At 40.6% G+C, this 21654-nt stretch overlaps 1 protein-coding gene across 2 annotated transcripts in view; it reads left to right on the forward strand.

Moving 5' to 3' along the window:
- Nucleotides 1-591: 591 nt before the first annotated feature.
- The window catches only part of LOC115145293 (anoctamin-8-like), a 58447-nt gene continuing 37384 nt past the window's right edge, over nucleotides 592-21654 (forward strand). For both annotated transcript variants that reach the window (XR_010459460.1, XM_029686753.2), the window contains exon 1: nucleotides 592-1134. Coding sequence is in view for 1 of the 2 variants with exons in the window: in XM_029686753.2 (XP_029542613.2) it covers nucleotides 966-1134 (169 nt within the window). In the remaining variant the exon portion in view is untranslated. The remainder of the gene's footprint in view (nucleotides 1135-21654) is intronic.

A 21654-nucleotide genomic window follows, 5' to 3' on the forward strand; every position in this document is an offset into this window, starting at 1 on the left:
CGCAATCATGTAAAGCATGCCTGTTCAAGATAGAACCCATAGGTCATCACAGGTCAGTGATGATCTTCACAATTGCTGTAATAATCTGCACAAAGTCTTGAACAGTAGTACTACTGGTAATGCATCTCAACTGCAATCCAGCATCATTTGGTTGTGCTATTAGATGAAGCAGTGATATCACACTAATCTGCTGTATACATAAACACAATATAGATCATTGTATTGCCATTTGAACTTTGCTGTGCCTTTTAAATGGTTGAAAGCACAGTGACAGACATTTGGGTGCCAATTTAACCAACAATCTGACATGGTTTTTCCCTTGGAATTTGGTTGTGGTTTTACTAGTAGATGGTTGAAAGCATCATGATAATACATTGGACATTTTACTAACTTTTGTATTTTTGAGTAGGTGACTATAGGTTGTAATATCATTGATCAACGTCTCAACCAAATAGTACCCAATTATCTACGTTGAAATGACAGCGTGACCAGTGGGATTGGAAAGTAAAATCGTTTAGTATTTTGACTGATATCAGATGGGGGGTGGCGCTTCTGCATCGGGTAGTGGTTCTATAAAAAACAGTTTGCTCTCTGGCTGTTTGCAGAGGTCAGAGAAAGTGAAAGGTGTATTTATTGAAATGTTCTCTTGGAGGGCAAGGAGGAAAATAACGATATTTTATTTCCAGGGCATGTGTCTGTGTGTGGTGGCTGGCTGTAGCCTACGTGTCGTCTCCCCTTTTCTCTTAAGCCTCGATACATAAGAATCAACCGAGCGCTATCCATCTGCTCGCATTCTGCTGCAAACCAGGATGAGCCACCAGCACAACAACCATCACTTCACGTTAATTTAACCTCTGTATCTTTGACCCACCGGTCTGTCGCGGTCCATGCTTTGCCTGCCTGAGATGCGATTTCATTCTCCCTTTTCCCGGAGAGTATCGACCGTTACACCCCACTGAAAGAGCATGCCTGAGACCGGGGCGACGGGAGCAGCAGCTGCAGCTGCCCGTATCAGCCTCTCCGACAGCAGAGACGGCACCGAGGGCTTTTGGCACAAACACCGATCGCAACGCGAGGGAGAAAAGACAGATCCAAGTGCTGCCTCCTCGCAGCAAACGTCCTCCGGTGTACTGGGTGAGCCCGTATTTCAAAGGGTCAGTTTGGCTTGTGGGCGGAAATGTAATGTAGTTAGAATTGCGGCGACGGGACGGGTAGATGCGACGGGAAACGAGACGAGCAATATAGGACAGGCGCCGCACCGTCCTTTCGTCTTTTCAGGCACATGGCCACCATAGAAACAGCCCACATCTTATATTGTTTGTAGAAGGGTGTATTTGTCCTTAAATTTACAGTATCATCGTCGCTGTCTCTAGGCTAGCCTGCTAACACTCACTCCACATGTGTGTGTTGTAGGTTTGACATGTGGGAGGTTTAGCCTGTAATATCCAGCAACAACCTGGAATTACCATCCACTGTGCAAAAACTGGTTGAATCAACGTTATTTCCACGTGAAATCAACCCCAAAAATATGAATGTGGGGACATTGAATCAATGTGGAAAACTGATTGGATTTGTAAAAAGTCAACATAATGGCATTTATTTTTTTCACCCAACTTTTAACCTAAATCCATCCAATGGCATGGTGAGATGTTTTGTTGATTTCACCTTGATTTCACTTAGGTGACAACTCAACCAAAAGTATATTAAAAACTAGACCTTGAACTGATTTCTGTGCCCAATGGGCAGCATTTTATGGATCAGGGCTGCTGTATTCTGAGTTTTCAAATGGTCTGGTTTTAACCGTTTACCACAAACTTGAAAGCCTGTTCAACCAAAACGCATTTCCCATAATGACAGTTTAATATTTTGTTATTTAAATTAAGTATTTTGTGAAGATTCTTTGGCATTGTGCCCCCTTCTTCTATCAACCTACTGGGCACACCACATAATTTCAATGTGGTTAATTGGGTAATATTTGGTTTAGTTAGTGTAACGATCCTCTTCCTGTAAATGACTGGACCAAAGCGCAGCGTGGCACGTGTTCATGATATTTTATTAACTCGGAACACTCGAACAAAGAGGAAAACGAACAGTTCTGTAAGGAAACTAAATCATACAGAAAACAACCACCCACAAAACCCATGTGGGCAAAAGCTACCTAAGAATGGTTCCCAATCAGAGCCAACGATAGACAGCTGTCCCTGATTGAGAACCATACCCGACCAAAACAAAGAAATACAAAAACATAGAAAAAAGAACATTGAATGCCCACCCAAATCACACCCTGAGCAAACAAAAATAGAGACATAAAAAGCTCTAAGGTCAGGGCGTGACAGTTAGTCACCCAAATGTCCATCACTGTGCTTTCAATTAAATAGGATTAAATAGGAATACAAACACACTGATAACACTTTAAATAGGAATACAATGTCAGATATTTTGTTTATTTATACAACATTTTATTGTGTTATCAGTGTGTTAATAGCAGAACCAAGTGGCCTGGATTGCAGTTGAAAATACATATAAATACAAGTGCAAGTCATCAATGCCGTTGAAGATTTTGCGCAGATTATTGCAGCAATTGTGAACATCTCCACAGACCTGCTATAACCTATGCATGCAATCTTGAACATGCACACTTTATGTAATTACATAAGAAGACATTTATAGTTACAGTAACCTCAATGTGGAATGTTAGCCTTAACTTTAGTATTAAAAAAGTAATATTGAATTGTGTTTGGTTGACAACGCAACCAAATAACATTTAAAGGCGATGTATCTACTGATTGTTGATTGTTCCATCTGAGCCACTGTCTTAATCCCATTCTTCAATTTTTATTTGTGGTTGAGTTGGAGACATGAATCCAACATATAGTTTGTTAACTTGTCTAAGTTAATAGGCTATTTATTGTATTTCAAAATGATATTGAATTGTGTTTGGTTGTCAACGCAACCAAATATCAACATTTGAAGGAGATTTGTCTTCTGTTTGGATAGTTGGCTCCATCTGTGCCACTGACTTTGTTTGTCTACAAATTGATAATTGATATGTTGGATTCATGTCTCCTTCTCAACCCCCCAAAAAGTTAAAGAATGGGGTCTAAATCAAACTTTTAAATGCACTTTAAATAAAGTTTGAATTATTCCTATGCTTTACCTTGATTTTGGGTTGAGATGGAGACTTGAATCTAACATATCAATTATTATTCTGTAGACAAACTGGAATTGAAGCCAGTGTCACAGATGGAACTATCCAAGCAGAAGACACATCTCCTTCAAATATTGATATTTGGATGCGTTGACATCCGAACACAATTCAATATCATTACATTTGAAATCAACCAGAGCTTGAAACCCTAGGCCTATTTTATTGTCTATTTTTAGTTCAATTCTGGGTTGAATTGAAACAGATGTTGATTATTTTGCAAACGCTATACAGGCCCATTGTCTTACGTCAGATGGCATCACTCCAACGCGATGCACTTCCCTCATCCAATCTGTCTTGTAGGACTTGGGACTCATCCTAAAATATTAGGATTCCCGATCATCCGATAATTTTTTAACTTAGTTCCTAATTTTTGATATCACTGCACTCTATGACTCTATGAAATATGCAGAATAGCTAGCTAAATTATTACACAGCAGGGGTTCAAACTGTAGAACGCAAGTTACTACATTTTAATATAAAATTGGATTTCATCAAACAAAATGATGCTACATTTTATCTCTGGGACCCTCATGATGACAAATCAGCAAGATTACTGAATGTAAGGACATTATTTACCTTCAGAGGTGAATACCGATCGCATATAGAGGTTAAGAGTGACTGTTGTCAGAAATCTGTCCGTAGATCAGCGTGTTTCTCTGCGATCATTAGGATCAGCTGAGTGCAGCACAAGTTGAGCTGACGGGAGGCTATCACTGCAGAACAGGCAGCGCTAGCAGCTTCTTCAAAATGAGAAAAAAAAATCCAGAAAACCACATTGTAGGATTTTTCTTGAATTTATTTGCAAATTATGGTGGAAAATAGGAATACAAAAAAATAAAGAAAATCGTGCAGTCTGGTTTGCTTAATACAAGGAATTTGATGTATAGCACTTTTACTTTGTACAGTGCATTCGGAAAGTGTTCAGACCCCTTCCCTTTTTCCAGATTTTGATACGTTATAGCCTTATTCTAGAATTGATGAAATTATTTATTTTCCTCATCAATCTACACACAATACCCCATAATGACCAAGCGAAAACAGGTTTTTAGAAATAAAATATTAAAACAGAAATACCTTATTTACATAAGTATTCACACCCTTTGCTATGAGACTCGAAATGGAGCTCACTTGCATCCTGTTTCCATTGATCATACTTGATGTTTTTACAACTTGATCGGAGTCCACCTGTGGTAAATTCAATTGATTGAACATGATTTGGAAAGGCATACACCTGCCTATATAAGGTCCCACAGTTGACAGTGCATGTCAGAGCAAAAACCAACCTCGAAGGAATTGTCCGTAGAGCTCCGAGACAGGATTATGGGGAAGGGTAACAAAATATTTCTGCAGCATTGAAGGTCCCCAAGAACACATTGGCCTCCATCATTCTTAAATGGAAGAAGTTTGGAAGCACCAACTCTTCCTAGAGCTGGCCGCCCGGCCATTTTAAATCTACTTCAATGAGTGTAGATGAAGAGTGGGAGACAAGTTAAAGAAAGATTTGTTAAGCCTTGAGACAATTGAGACAGAGACATGGGTTGTGTATGTGTGCCATTCATAGGGTAAATGGGCAAGACAACATGTAAGTTCTTTGAACAGGTCATGGCAGTACGCACAACAGTTTCCCGTGTGTATCAAGAATGGTCCACCACCCAAAGGACATCCAGCCAACTTGACACAACTCTGGGAATCATTGGAGTCAACATGGGACAGCATCCCTATGGAATGCCTGACACCTTGTAGAGTCCATTCCCCGACAAATTGAGTGTTCTGAGGGCAAAAGATGGTGCCAGTCAATATTAGGAAGGTGTTCCTAATGTTTTGTACACTTTGTGTAGTATATATTATGGGCTGTATTTCCCAGTTGGTTCATGGGGGAGAAGAGCTGAGGAGTCAGTGCAGACTTTCATCATGATTAACATATCACATAACTGCTTTCACACGTGTCAGTGTCTGTCAGCCCCACGCCGCCACACAGCATGTTGAGTCCTGATGCCTGATTCCCCCTCAGCCCTGCTCTCTGTTTTAGCCGGGCGGGGAGGATTGGATGTTTCTTTTCCATGTTTTAAGCAAGTCTTCCTAATCCTTTTTCAGTTAGCCTAAAGTAGCTTTGATCCATTAAGACACCGTCCTTTGTGACCTCACCCTCTCAGTCCCCTCCCTCGTCCTCCACATTAATTACATGTCCATCATATAACATAGTCATCTTAGGGTGAGTCCCAAATGGTACCCTGTTCCCTATGTGGTCCACTACTTTTGACCAGGGGAATAGGCTGCCATTTGGGGCGTCTCCGTAGTTTCAGAAAGTATTGACCACTCCAGTGCAGAGTTGTGGTGCTGATAAGATGCAGATGGTTACAGTAGTGAAATCAGGGCATGGGTTTTATGGTGGATATTCATTCAAGCAAAACATCAGTGTTTTTGTTTGTGTTGTTTGGAAGGGACATCCATTATTGAAAAGTCAAAGGCAAGCAAAAGTTTCTGTGGAGTTTCCCTAACCTGATGTAATGGTTGTGAAGAGGGTTACTCCGCTAAACATGTACTTGAACTGTGCTTATAACAAGTATATTTTCTAATTCCCATTGGTTTTACTGTATTTCTCTCTATAGATCAAGTGAAGCACTGATCTAAGCGATACAAGTCCCCAAATTAAGACTAAACTTGAACACTCTTGGAGAACAAACTCTGAGCATGAGAGTGTGGAGGATGGGAGTTTGCATATTGATAAACTCCCCTCCTGTCTAAAACGATCAGATCATGAGAAGGGTTTTCACTCTGCCGACTCAAACAACCTCAGAAAGTGGCACTCGATCTATTCTGTGATCTTGGTGAGATAGGATGGGGGGGTCCATTTTCATCTGTGTAAACCTATTTAACAGAGTTTCTTTCTTCAGAACTCAGCATTAATAAAGGCGATTCTCCTTGTGCAATAAGGCACAAGTAAAATGTTGTAAAAGGAATAGGTCGGTATTTTGTCAATCGTGGATACCCTTTTTATGTCTCTGTCAGTATAAAGGAAGCTAGAGGTAGTTTCACAAGTCAGTGCTAACTCGTGTTATCTCAATGACTGGAAGTGTACTAGTCTCATAGACTTCCAGTCATTGTACTAACGGTAGTTTGCAACTTCCTTCAAACTGCATGCAGATGCAAAACAATGGTATCCACAAGTTTATCTGACTCTGGTGAAGTAGATTGCCAAAATCCCAAACTATCCCTCTAAGCAGGGATATGCACACTGTCTCAGCACACATCATCCACACACCCTTGGCACTGACAGGGATTCCACTTTCTCTGTTTCTCTCTTTTTACCCCTCAGCAAGGAGTCCTCCGCTCTGCTTTAAGCAGATTTAGACAGGTCCAATGTCACACAAGTTGGTTTAAATACACTCTTAGAAAGAAAGGTGCTATCTAGAACCCAAAAGGGTTCTTTGGCTGTCCCCTTAGATAGAAATAGCAATAGCTTCTTTTTGTAGGCACCAACTCCGCCATGGTTCGTTGGACAAAACCTATGAGGAAAATGTTTTTGTAGGTTTAATCTTCATCCGCTTACATCACTTTTTGTGAATATTATATAATAATAAAAAGGCTTCATAATTCATAGTCATGTTAACTGACTGCTATTATCTCATAGAACCAAACGTATAAGATCTCCTAAGACTGTGTTAATCTCAGACCTTCATTTCGTCATTTATTCCAAAACCCTATTCTTTCCCCCTTCGTTTTTCCCATAGGGATGGCTGAACGAACCAGAGCTAACTTATTTCCTTGTTTTAGGACTATAGGAGAACCCTTTGAAGAACCCTTTTTGGTTCCAGGTAGAACCCTTTCCACAGAGGGTTCTATCTGGAACTAAAAACAGTTTCTGCCTGGAATCAAAAATGTCTCCTATTGGGGACAGCCGAAGAACACTTTTCTTCTAATAGTGCACACCAACCCTCTGTGACAGCACTGAAAGGCGAGACAATTTATGCAAAAGCATCAAACTCACCACCACATTTGTAGAAGCAAGAACCTACACTTTTTACTGTAGACATTGCAGTAGACATTCTATTCAATTCTATCTGATCCTATTTTATTCTAACGTCACAATACGGTGAGGAGTATTCGATTTGGCTACTGGGGAGCAAGAAGACCCCCAGCTTCTCAGAAAACCATTGACAACTATGTGCTGTTTTTAAGGGATTGTTAAATAAATGTTACAGCTAACCAGTTGGTTTTAATATCACCGCTTGAAGAGCATGGTCAGAACTACACCATCATCAGAGTTATATATCAAGTAACTGCATGCTTTTCATGATCAGTAAACACCAATTGATCATGTCATTTAAGATATGTGAGGGTAACCTATCCATTTACACCGGTAAATCCTCGTCCTGGTAAAGTTGCCAGTCGGACTTCTGTCATCATCACCACTGTAGATGGCAAGCAAATCAAACTATATTTGGAAATAGTTGGCCATCTAGTTTATACCCTGAAAGTTAGCTTTTTAACCAGCCATATTGATGTGATCTGTTATTAGTTAGCTAGCTAATTTGACATTGTCCATCGATCAATGTAGAATATCATGTCTTGTCAGCAGCAATCATAATTAAACACTCTTAAAAACAATGTTGAAAAGGGGATAATGTTAGCTAACTTCGCTAGGTAGCCCTACGTTGGTTGGAGAAAAAAGTACATTAGGTATAATTACCACTGTTTTAAGCCAACTGTGCAAAGTTTCTACCAGTAGCTTGCAAAGAAAACATCAGCTAACAGTACATCGGCAAATGCGCCTTTCTACTGCCAATATTGAGAGATATCGTGAGGCTACCCCACTGAGCTGTAATAAGAATGTTCTACCCTCGCATATCTGAATGGTGGCCAATATTGAGAGATATCTTAACGCTACTCACACATATCTGAAATGACATGATCAATTGATGTTTACTGATCACAAAAAGCATGCAGTTACAGTGGGGGGGGAAGTATTTAGTCAGCCACCAATTGTGCAAGTTCTCTCACTTAAAAATATGAGAGAGGCCTGTCATTTTCATCATAGGTACACTTCAACTATGACAGACAAAATGAGAAAAAAAATCCAGAAAATCACATTGTAGGATTTTTAATGAATTTATTAGCAAATTATGGTATTTGGTCACCTACAAACAAGCAAGATTTCTGGCTCTCACAGACCTGTAACTTCTTCTAAGAGTCTCCTCTGTTCTCCACTCGTTACCTGTAGTAATGGCACCTGTTTGAACTTGTTATCAGTATAAAAGACACCTGTCCACAACCTCAAACAGTCACACTCCAAACTCCACTATGGCCAAGACCAAAGAGCTGTCAAAGGACACCAGAAACAAAATTGTAGACCTGCACCAGGCTGGGAAGACTGAATCTGCAATAGGTAAGCAGCTTGGTTTGAAGAAATCAACTGTGGGAGCAATTATTAGGAAATGGAAGACATACAAGACCACTGATAATCTCCCTCGATCTGGGGCTCCACGCAAGATCTCACCCCGTGGGGTTAACATGATCACAAGAACGGTGAGCATAAATTCCAGAACCACACGGGGGGACCTAGTAAATGACCTGCAGAGAGCTGGGACCAAAGTAACAAAGCCTGTCATCAGTAACACTCTACGCCGCCAGGGACTCAAATCCTGCAGTGCCAGACGTGTCCCCCTGCTTAAGCCAGTACATGTCCAGGCCTGTCTGAAGTTTGCTAGAGAGCATTTGGATGATCCAGAAGAAGATTGGGAGAATGTCATATGGTCAGATGAAACCAAAATATAACTTTTTGGTAAAAACTCAACTCGTCGTGTTTGGAGGACAAAGAATGCTGAGTTGCATCCAAAGTACACCATACCTACTGTGAAGCATGGGGTGGAAACATCATGCTTTGAGGCTGTTTTTCTGCAAAGGAACCAGGACGACTGATCCGTGTAAAGGAAAGAATGAATGGCGCCATGTATCGTGAGATTTTGAGTGAAAACCTCCTTCCATCAGCTAGGGCATTGAAGATTAAACGTGGCTGGGTCTTTCAGCATGACAATGATCCCAAACACACCGCCCGGGCAACGAAGGAGTGGCTTTGTAAGAAGAATTTCAAGGTCCTGGAGTGGCCTAGCCAGTCTCCAGATCTCAACCCCATAGAACATCTTTGGAGGGAGTTGAAAGTCCGTGTTGCCCAGCAATAGCCCCAAAACATCACTGCTCTAGAGGAGATCTGCATGGAGGAATGGGCCAAAATACCAGCAACAGTGTGTGAAAACCTTGTGAAGACTTACAGAAAACGTTTGACCTCTGTCATTGCCAACAAAGGGTATATAACAAAGTATTGAGATCAACTTTTGTTTTTGACCAAATACTTATTTTCCACCATAATTTGCAAATAAATTAATTTAAAAAGTGATTTTTTTGGATTTTTTTTCTCATTTTGTCTGTCATAGTTGAAGTGTACCTATGATGAAAATTACAGGCCTCTCTCATCTTTTTAAGTTGGAGAACTTGCACAATTGGTGGCTGACTAAATACTTTTTTGCCCCACTGTATTTGCTGTATAACTATGATGATAGAGCTACATTTGGAATAATCTGACATTTTGTAGTACTGACTATGCTCTTCAAGAGGGGATATTACAACCCAATAGTACATATTTATTTAACAATCCCTTGAAACCGATGTGCAGTTGCCAGTTGAGGGTCTCCTAGCCCCCCAGCAGGCAAATCCCACACTCTGCGCCTTATTGTGACGTTTTATTGATAACTACCTATTAACAGACTTCTCCTCTCATAGCACCATAGACTACTGCTTTATAGGAGAAGCACAGTGATGTTTTTGATATTTTAACAGCCAGTCCATTGCACAACCTGGTTACAATGTCTTATGAGAAGTGAGCCAATGTTGTCAGGGTAAAAAGAGCCTACAAACTAGCCTGCATAGTGTGTATAGCTTACACTTGGGCTAAATCCATGATAAAGAAGCTACAGATATTATGAGGTATACTTAGGTTAACATTTAGGTCTACATTAAAGGGCACTTCATTGAATATAACAGGCTTATATTGGTTCACAATTTCTACTTACAAGTATCAAAGGGAAGCAAAGGGCATTCATTTCATGTAACGACCCAAAGATCGGGTAGATTAAAGATAGCAGTTGCTGTGCAGTCTACGGGACATATTTAGGGATAATGAGAGTATTTGTGAGCAACCTGGTGGGGCCCTCCAGTCCGTTCTCTGTCTCAAGTTGCTGTCTTGTGTTTCTATCGTTCTTCCAGAGATGAAAAAGGCAAGAGTAGAACTGGTCATACATTTATCTTGTCTGTCTGAGGGTGAAATCTAGTCAGCCTGCCTCTTACTCAAGAGCCTGTGGTTATGATTTTGACTGGCTTGTGGATGCATGTGGACTCTTCCTAAAAGTTAGGTCTATTCTAGACATGAGAAATGTTTGCATTTCATCTATAAACATCCACCTTGCCAATACAGAGAGGCTTTTGAATGTCTTTCTTGAGCATGTCACCCTGTGATCGCTGCCTGCAGAGTCAATACTGCTGTTCTTTGGTGTGTGTAAATAGATATTGCAATTCTCATGGAAACTGAGAATCCCTCTCCTTTATCCTCCCTGAGCAGGGGGACTGAGCAGGGGGATTTTGTTGTTGTTGCTAAGCAAGGCCAGTAGAAGTACAATGGCGATGAAGCCATGCAGTGGAAGGCTGTTTTTAGCCTCAGTCATGACATGGGGAATATCACCAGATCAGCTCCTCTCTACCCTCTACCGAAGGGCTTTTTAGTTAGCCTACAGGGGCGAGGAACACTTTCTGGTCCATTTTTAGGCATTAGTATTTCAGCACCAGTTCATCACTGTCTCTCCTCTTTTCCTAATTGGTTATTCCAAAAATAGATGACAGATTCAGTTCTGAATACGTTTTACATTTGTGGTAAATGAGCAGTGGAGATTAAAAAAACCCACATACAATCATATTAGTTATCTTTCGGTGCATAGGCAACGTGATTAAAACACAGTTGCTAAGCAAACTCCTCGCTGTGGTTCTTGTGCCACTTTTGACCCCTCAGCTAAACTAAAACAAGAGGGTCGCCTGCCTTTGTGCAGTGTTGCATAAGAACCTCTCACAAATAGGCTGTCAGGAAAATGCAGTGCAAAACCTTCTCTATACCCTGATTCTGCACCCGACATTTCCACTTCAGAAATCTGTCTAAGTGTTTTTGTCTTATGTTGATGTCCTCAGAATTGCGTCAATACAGGACTAAAATCGAATCATACTACTAAGATTGAATCCTGTCACTCGTCAGATGTGGCAGGGCTTGCAAACTATCATGGATTACAAAGGGAAATCCAGCCGCGTGCTGCGGATAACGCAAGCCTACCAGATGAGCCAAATGCCTTCTATGCTCGCTTCAAGGCAAGCAACACTGAACCATGCATGAGAGCACGACTGTGTGATTGCGCTCTCCGTATCCGATGTGAGTAAAACCTTTTAACAGGTAACATTCACAAGGCTGCAGGGCCAGACGGATTATCAGGACCCGTACTCAGAGCATGCGCTAATCAGCTAGTAAGTGTCTTCACTGACATTTTCAACCTCTCCCTGACCCAGTCTGTAATACCCACATATTTCAAGCAGACCACCCTAGTCCCCGTGCCCAAGAACGCCAAGGTAACCTGACTAAATAACTATAGCCCATAGCACTCACATCTGTAGCCAGGAAATGCTTTGAAAGACTGGTCATGGTACACATCTGTGCTTCCAACTTGTGGAAACAGTTTGGGGAAGGCCCTTTCCTGTTTCAGCATGACAATGCCCTGTGCACAAAGCGAGGTCCGTACAAAAATGGTTTGAGATCTGTGTGGAAGAACTTGACTGGCCTGCACAGGGCCCTGACCTCAAGCCCATCAAACAACTTTGTGGTGAATTGGAACACCGACTGCGAGTGGATCTAAGGGCTGTAATTTCTACATCCTCAGGGTATCGATCTGCCTGGAAACCGTCCATGAACATGTACTGTATCTACCACTACAATAGGACCTTTCTACAGATAAAACCTAGGCCTATAATAGCAGTGATAAGAGCTCGAGATCAGCAGCCCAATTACTGACTGTAGTGTCCCACTGCCATTATTATTGACATCCACATCCTCAAAGACGTCACATAGATATCATTACTACGGTATAGTGCATCAGTCGCAGCACGGATATGAGGGTTAGGGTTGCTGGATATACAGTATGATACTATGCGTCACTATAGTATGTGTGATAGTGTGTGCGAGTTAAAAGCGGAAATTAGATCTAGAATGACTTTCTATAAATAGATATTCTGTTATCATCAGTGTGGTTGTACAGTATGGAGATGAGCGTTGCTCAGAGGCAGAGCACAGCAGCAGTTTGGCAATTTTAACTAATTCATCAGGAAAGTGAAATGTTCTCTCTTTTAGACAGAAATAAAATTATTACGAATCTGGATTAAGTCACTGCTAGACAGTCTGTCATCTCATCGCTGGTCTACCATAGTATTACATTACAGCATATTAAGTCAAATGTACCATGTTATTTGACTGTTAGAGCCATGGGCTATACACATGAAAATGCAGTAAAGGGTGTAAATATGTAATATTGTAGTAATAAGAGTTATGTGATTCCTTATTGACCTTATGAGAAGTAAACTGATGACATGTGAAATGAGAGAGGTGAAATAAGGGACACAAATAATGCCCAGCTAGCACATATTGTTCTGAGAACCATATCTTTCTTAGGTGTGAATTTCAGTACTTCAGCTTAACGTTTCCTACAGGTTTCCTCATGGTTCTATTTAAAGTAATGTTCTCACATTTTTCAGAGAATGTTAAGAAACAATGTTCTTCTGTGGGAATTTCAATATATTAGCATCACGTTTCCTCATGGTTGTATTTAAAGTAATGTTTTCAGAACAAAAAGAAAACGTTCCATAGACTCAGTCGGTATTACACAGAACGTCGCGACCCTGCCTGGCTCACAGCAAGAACTTTACATTTTTCAAATGCAATTTTCTTGTCTGCTTGTTTTAGTAATTACAAAACTACATTTAAAAAAAGTACATTCTCACTACTTAGAGAAACATAATATTGTAGGACATTTGTCACCAACCGGTCGATCAGCTGCCCTGCACGCTGGGCGAAGTGTTCCTATTTTGAACCATTTCATGTGTCTGAAGCAGTGTTGTGTTCGAGACCACTTAAAGCAAGACCGATTTCAAGATAGGAACAAATAGATTTGGAGTCAAGCCAAGTCCAGAGGGGGGCGAGGCCGAGTCAAGACCGAGACCGGGAGGGGGACAAGGGGTCCATGATTGTAATATTTGTCAAATTGTCCAGTATTTCAGAACAACATATGAATTCTTAAGACATTCATAACAGTGTGGGAGAATGGGCCTTCTATGCCTTCAGAGAAAGGGATAAGTATTTATAAAATAATAACAATAATATTTTCAATGTTCAGATTTAATCTCTTCAATTTTGTTGGAAAGGAAAGGGTTAACACTGAAGAGGAAGAAAAGATCCAATCAGGATTTTTCTTTGCTAGTCTCTGGGGAGCTAAATCTAGTCAGCCTTTGGCTAGATGGATCAGAAGCAAGATATAAGTAATTTGCCATTCAACTGTAATAAGGCAACAATTTGTAGTGACTGTGACATCAACCAATCACATTTTACATTTTGACTTACAAAAACGTATGGATACTTCTGCCTTCTCAAAGGCCAACTGGTCTCTGCGCAATAAGCTAGCAGTAGTTTTCCCATGGTCTAGTTAACTCGTTTTTGTTGTCGGCTAGATTTCAGCAGCTCCAGCAGGTGTTATCAAAGAGGATGTTGTTGCTAATTTGTTAGCTTCTCCCTTTTCAAGAATAACTTTCAACAAAAAGTTCAGTTTCAAATGATCATCATCTGGTGAGTGGAACTGTGTTTTTATTTTATTTTAAATTGCAGCTCGCTAGCTGTTGTTAGCCATCTCTTTGAAAATAACTTATGTGTGTGAAACATTGTTGCATTCAAACTTCAGGTCACCAATTACATGGTTTTGGCGACATGTTTTTGCAATTAAGTAATTATTTAACTCCTTATTGGAAAATGCTTAATGGTTGTGTTTTTGTATTCTTATGATTGGGACCTACTGGTTTATTACTGTATGTATATCCTTTAACATTATGCGCTGTGGGATTGCTGTCTTTCCATCGGCCCTATGGTGTACTGGTGCCTGGAGAGGTGGGAATACTCTAATTTAGCCAAAAAGTTCCCAAACGGCCCACCCAGCGAAGGAAAGGCACCCTGTGTGAAAATCATGTTTTCCTATTTTTTTTTAACGAGTTTTCACGTAGATTTTGGGGGATTTTCACTTTCAAAATCAAACTTTTTTTGTAATAGAAAAAATACAAAAATGTGATGTTCTAAGTCCACAACAATGCTTAAGCCACATCAATTTGATTGGGCTTAATTTGATTTTTGACTGAGTGATCTTTTTGAGTGATCTTGACTCAAAGATTGGTGACCACTGGGCTTCCCTCATACCCATTTTCATGACGATTCTAGCAGCCACATGAGTGAGTGAGTGCTAGATAGCTACTGACCTGAACATTAAGCTAGCCAAGATCAACAACACAAACGGACTATAGAGCTACAAGTAGTGAGTTGAGTTACAAACAGACTGTACTAAACAAGTTAAATGTCTTACCTGTGATTAAATGCTTTCTTTACACATAGCTACGTGTAGCCTACTTGGACACAGCGTCCCCACGTTGCTCACTCTCTCAAACGAATAGCCTAACTATTTTCACAGGCTCTATTTCCCTACGTGGGAGAATTGCGAACCGTAGGTCAGTTATTTTTGACCTGGCTAGATGTACAGTGCCTTCGGAAAGTATTCAGACCCCTTGACTTTTTCCACATTTTACAGCCTTATTCTAAAATGGATAAAACAAAAATATCCTCAGCAATCTACACACAATACCCCAGAATGACAAAGCAAAAACAGGTTTTTAGAAATGTTTGCAAATGTATTTAAAAAAAAATTATTTACATAAGTGTTCAGACCCTTTGCTATGAGACTCGAAATTGCGCTCAGGTGCATCTTGAATCCATTGATCATCCCTGAGACGTTTCTACAACTTAATTGGAGTCCACCTATGGTAAAATAAATTGATTTGGGAAATGCACACGCCTGTCTATATAAGGTCCCACAGTTGACAGTGCATGTCAGAGCAAAAACCAAGCCATGAGGTCGAAGGAATTGTCCATGGAGCTCCGAGACAGGATTGTGTCAAGGCACAGATCTCGGGACCATGAGAAACAAGATCGTCTGGTCTGATCAAACCAAGATTCAACTCTTTGGCCTGAATGCAAGCGTCACATGTGGAGGAAACCTGGCACCATCCCTACAGTGAAGCATGGTGGTGGCAGCATCATCCTGTGGGGATGGTTTTCAGCAGCAGGGAATGGGAGACTAGTCGAGACAAAGATGAATGGAGCAAAGTACAGTTCCTTAATGAAAACCTGCTCCAGAGTGCTCAGGACCTCAGACTGGGGCGACAGTTTACCTTCCAACAGGACAATGACCCTAAGCACACAGCCAAGAAAATGCAGGAGTGGCTTCGGGACAAGTCTCTGAGTGGCCTAGCCAGAGCCTGGACTTGAACTCAAATTAACATCTCTGGAGAGACCTGAAAATAGCTGTGCAGAAACTCTCCCCATCCAACCTGACTGAACTTGAGAGGATCTGCAGAGAAGAATGGGAGAAACTCTCCAAATACAGGTATGCCAAGCTTGTAGCGTCATACCCAAGAAGACTCAAGGCTGTGATAGCTGCCAAAAGTGCTTCAACAAAGTACAGAGTAAAGGGTCTGAATACCTATGTGATATTTCAGTTTACATTTTTTATAAATTAGTTTCTGAACATTGAACAGCAGCTTCTCGACATGTTTTGTTATCTCTGTATAACCCAAAACAACAAAGTTGCCTCTTTTACAGTAGGGGTCAATAGGAAAGAATGTTGGTTTTTGCCCAATTTGTGGGTGTGGTCGAGGAGAATTCATTATTATTGTGTGAATACCTACCGGGACTATAAAAACACAACAAAACATTGACGTCCAAAGAACATTATAATAATGAATTTAAAACATATACATTCCGTTTGCAGCATCAACCAAACTCTCTCTGTCTTCTATCTTCTATCTTGGTAAGTGTGTTCAGGTGTGGTGGCCGCACTTACTAATTGGCCTCAGCTGATCTTAATCAATACTTGTTTCCTTTGAAAGGGGGGCTGATTGAAAAGACACATGATCAGCTTTGTGTGAATTAAAAAAACATGGCTCAGTGGACTAATTTTGTTGATAGAGAACAGAAGATCATAGGTTCAAATCTCCCTGATGCCACAATAATAAAAACAATGTTTGCATCATTAATGCTCATGCAAATTAATTTCCATGTGTCCCATCTGTGCTTAGCGTTCAAAGCAGTTCATCCAAACTAAGCTAGCAGTGTTATTAAAAATCTTATTTTCAGAATGTTATTTTAATTACTTTTTAAAAACCCTATCAATTCCATTCACAGAATGTTAATAAAATCTCCCAGGAAAACTTTCAGGGAACCATAGTAAAACATTCTCAGAACCTCCCTGCAACCTAAAAATGAATGTTCTCAGAACATTTAAATAACGTTCTGTTTTACCAGTCAGGAAACGTATGGCTTCGTTCCCAGAACCAATGGGAAACCAAAAATGTACGTTCACACAACTTCCAAGGAACTAAATGTGCTAGCTGGGTGCATTGTAATTGTTTTTTTTTACTCACTGTAACCTATTAATAGAGAGAGGGAGAGAGAAATATAAATGGACTTGAATTCTTTATACAGATAATACACTAGTAGGTATTTGCCTCAAAATGGAAATAGATTTAAATCCCTTATTTCCTGAAATAGTTGGTCATTGCTAACAGTCCCACTGGACACAGACCTCAGTTCAACATCTAGTTTTGATTTACATTTGAAATCGACAACAAATGTCACCATGTCATTGGATTTAGATTAAAAGTTGGGTGAAATAAAATGAAATGCCCTTGTGTTGACGACTTTTTGCAAATCCATTCAGTTTTCTACGTTGATTCAACGTCATTAGATTTTTGGGGGTTGAAATTGTGGAAACAATGTTGATTCAACCAGTTTTTGCCCAGTGGGGTGTCAGTCAGAAGTGGGTCAGCTAATGCCCTCTCTCTTTAAGCATCTTACTGAAAGACCGCTTGTGCTTGGTTTAGTTCTGCTCACCTCCTTTGGTACCCTTTGGTTTCCTTACGTTTTTTGGTTTGAGAAACACATCAAAAACCTATACCTCCTTTTTATGGAACTGTTTTCAACCGTAGGTTATATCTCACAACTTTTTCCTCCTGTAAATTCCCTCTCTTGAGTTAGGGTTATCACATCAGACTTCATAGTTCAGACCCCACCCAATCAATTATCCCCCCCAGTGATTTGTAACGTGCACAACTTCACGTTACAAAAAATTGTGCTACATCTTGCAATGCCCAAACGGCCTTGCATCGTCATGGTTGTACTGTTGATCTGGTAAATCCTGTATCCCTTTGTTTGCTGTGGTCATTAGAGGATCTTCCTCTTGTGTTTGGGGGCTTTTGCTGTGACAACTATGGAACACGGCTGTCCGTTGGAGTTGGACACACAAAAGCTGCTATTCATGAACTATATTCAGAGCCACTCTCTTATTAATCCCCCTTCATCACAATGGCCAATTCAGCCAGTTAGATAACCAGCAAGCTGTGGATCTGGGAAGAAGTCTGTATGGAGTTGTGTGAAAGGGGCTCCGCTCCACACTGGCACTCTTTGATGATTGTTACCTGGATGAATAGCAGGCATTGTGGCTCTGGCACTTTACTGTTCAGACTCTGCCTTATACTGCTGCTCTTCACTGTCTGATCTAGCCCACTCTTCTTTATACAGTGTAATATACTGTGTTGAAGGTCACACTCAGTTATGTTCTTGAACCCCCATTTTCTATTGACAAAATATACGGTTGTTGAACTAGCACAAATTAGTGAAGGGCTTTAAAACCTTAAGAGCCCCACATTTTGAGAGAGCGGGGGAGAGGGCAAGAGCGAGGGAGAGAGAGGGGCGGGCAAGAGGGGTAGCAAGAGGAGGGATAGCGAGAGGGGGCAAGAGAGGGGGCGATAAGGAGAGCGAGAGGGGTAGAGCGAGAGAGGAATTATAGGAACAGAAGACCTTCTAATTGAAGAAATGAGCATGATTAGATCATTTGGCCCAGAAACAGAGCAGATGTTCTTAATGGGATCATTGCTATTACACTGTACTGGTATTGTGGCTGTGGACATGGTTGTTAGTCATACAGAATCATGTTAGTACATAAGGTAGTGCTGAATCCCAAATCAATGGGCAGCTGTCCAGTTCTTTCAGATCTTCAGCGTAGTCCCTAAAGGGCTAGGGCTGGTTTTGGGTTTTAGAATGGGGTTCGGTATATGTCATCCCTCTAAAACCAGCCCTTGAGAAACAGGTGCCGCTCAAAGCAGTTCCACACACTCCCTACCCCCTGGTCTGCCTGTGAGGTAATAGTCACTGTTGCTAGGGGGAATATGGGATAAGAAAGAACACTAACATGCGGACTACACTGGGCACGCGCGTCATCAAAAGCTTGTTGATTTTTATCCATCCACACCAGACACGATCAGGACACGCAGGTTGAAATATATGCTCCTAAAAACCAATGAGGAGATGGGAGAGGCGGGACTTGGAGCGCTTAAAGCGTAAAAAAATAGCACAAAGTCCTATTTTAGCGCCTAACGACGCAAACACGTGCGAGCAGTTTGGATTAAAATGCATGTGTAAATGTATTTTGCAACGCTCACACACGTAACGTGAGTGGTGTGGTCAGCATGTAACTCACCCTAGAGGTGTTTCTGTGTGAGAGTTCTGAATCCTATTGTTAATATGTAGTCTAAAATTCCATGGATTGACAGAGAATTTTTTTGGGGGGGTCACTACATAACATATACTTGGAAAAAGTCCCAGCAGAACCTATTTGTAGTTTATGAATGCTGTTATGAATGTGTAATAAACATGTTATGAACTATTCCTGGTTCATGAACGCACATTTATGTAGTCAGAATTTTGTTATAAATGTGTATTAAGCAGTTTCACGTCTGTTTTGCAGTATGAATATGAGAAGTTCCAGGTCTGTTTAGTCAAAGTTGACATCCCATCTGTGTTGTCCTGTGTATGCAGTCATTTAGTATGTGACATGTTGGCGTTGCACAGCGCATCACGCTCTCGATGTAGACCCCATGAAAGCACCCCTAAAGCTTGTTCACATGTGCTGACCCACCCCCTGAGTCGACCCCCAGGATTCAATATGATACTCTGAAGTGTCTGTGAATACAGCTAAACTACAGAAACCTGAGCTGTAGTGCTCAGAGAGTGATAGTATTTAAAGTCTCAGTGAAATTGAATTACTTTGGCTGATGTCACTGCAAGATGCTTAGCTAACATGTAAACTATCCTACTTGTTTACATGTAGGCCGAGGCCTCAACATTTGACTTTTTAAACTACTGTAGTCTATGTAACCATTATTTGAAGTGAATTTACTGTAGCAGTGGGGGGAGGTTGAGGTTAGTGAATTTACATGTTGGTTTGCATTTCCTTCAGCATTACCACCCCTCGAGAGGACTTACAATAATACATTATATTCCATTCAGTCCTATGCCTTGCTTTTCTATAATTATATTGTTTCTAACTATATATTATTATTATTATTATTATTATTATTATTATTATTATTATTATTATATATACAGCACCAGTCAAAAGTTTGGACACCCCTACTCATTCCAGGGTTTTTCATTGTTACTATTTTCTACATTGTAGAATAACAGTGAGGACATCAAAACTAAGAAATAACATATATGGAATCATATAGAAAACAAAAAAGTGTTAAACATGTCAAGATGTATTTTATTTGTGTTTTTTTTATTTATTTTTTTATTTCACCTTTATTTAACCAGGTAGGCTAGTTGAGAACAAGTTCTCATTTGCAACTGCGACCTGGCCAAGATAAAGCATAGCAGTGTGAACAGACAACACAGAGTTACACATGGAGTAAACAATTAACAAGTCAATAACACAGTAGAAAAAAAAGGGGAGTCTATATACATTGTGTGCAAAAGGCATGAGGAGGTAGGCGAATAATTACAATTTTGCAGATTAACACTGGAGTGATAAATGATCAGATGGTCATGTACAGGTAGAGATATTGGTGTGCAAAAGAGCAGAAAAGTAAATAAATAAAAACAGTATGGGGATGAGGTAGGTGAAAATGGTTGGGCTATTTACCAATAGACTATGTACACCTGCAGCGATCGGTTAGCTGCTCAGATAGCAGATGTTTGAAGTTGGTGAGGGAGATAAAAGTCTCTAACTTCAGCGATTTTTGCAATTCGTTCCAGTAACAGTGTGATTTATTCAAAGTAGCCACCCTTTGCCTTGATGCCAGCTTTGCACACTCTTGGCATTCTCTCAACCAGCTTCACGAGCCTTGTTAAAAGTGAATTGGTTGAATTTCTTTCCTTAATGCTTTTGAGTCAAACAGTTGTGTTGTGACAAGGTAGGGGTGGTATACAGAAGATAGCCCTATTTGGTAAAAGACCAAGTCCATATTATGGCAAGAACAGCTCAAATAAGCAAAGAGAAATGACAGTCCATCATTACTTTAAGACATGAAAGTCAGTCAATCTGGAAAATTTCAATAACTTTTAAAGTTTCTTCAAGTGCAGTCGCAAAAATCATCAAGCACTATGATGAAACTGGCTCTCAAGCGGACCGCCAGAGGAAAGGAAGACCCAGAGTTACCTGCACCTCAGATTGCAGCCCAAATAAATGCTTCAAGTAACAGACACATTTCAACATCAACTGTTCAGAGGAGACTGCGTGAATCAGGCCTTCATGGTTGAATTGCTGCAAAGAAACCACTAGTAAAGGACACCAATAATAAGAAGAGAATTGCTTGGGTCAAGAAACACAAGCAATGGACATTAGAACGGCGGAAATCTGTCCTTTGGTCTGATGAGTCCAAATTTTATATGTGTCTTTGAGATGCAGAGTAAGTGAACGGATGGTCTCCGCATGTGTGGTTCGCACTGCAGAGGATGGAGTTGTGATGATGTGGGTGTGCATTTCGGGTGACACTGTCTGGGATTTATTTAGAATTCAAGGCACACTTAACCAGAATGGCTACCACAGCATTCTGCAGCGATATGCCATCACATCTGGTTTGCGCTTAGTGGGACTATCAGTTGTTTTTCAAAAGGACAATGACTCAAAACACACCTCCAGTTTGTGATGGAGTGCTGCGTCATATGACCTGGCCTCCACAATCCCTCAAACCAATTGAGATAGGTTGGGATGAGTTGT

The sequence above is a fragment of the Oncorhynchus nerka genome, linkage group LG17 (assembly GCF_034236695.1).
Source record: "Oncorhynchus nerka isolate Pitt River linkage group LG17, Oner_Uvic_2.0, whole genome shotgun sequence".
In the NCBI taxonomy this organism is placed as follows: Eukaryota; Metazoa; Chordata; class Actinopteri; order Salmoniformes; family Salmonidae; genus Oncorhynchus; species Oncorhynchus nerka.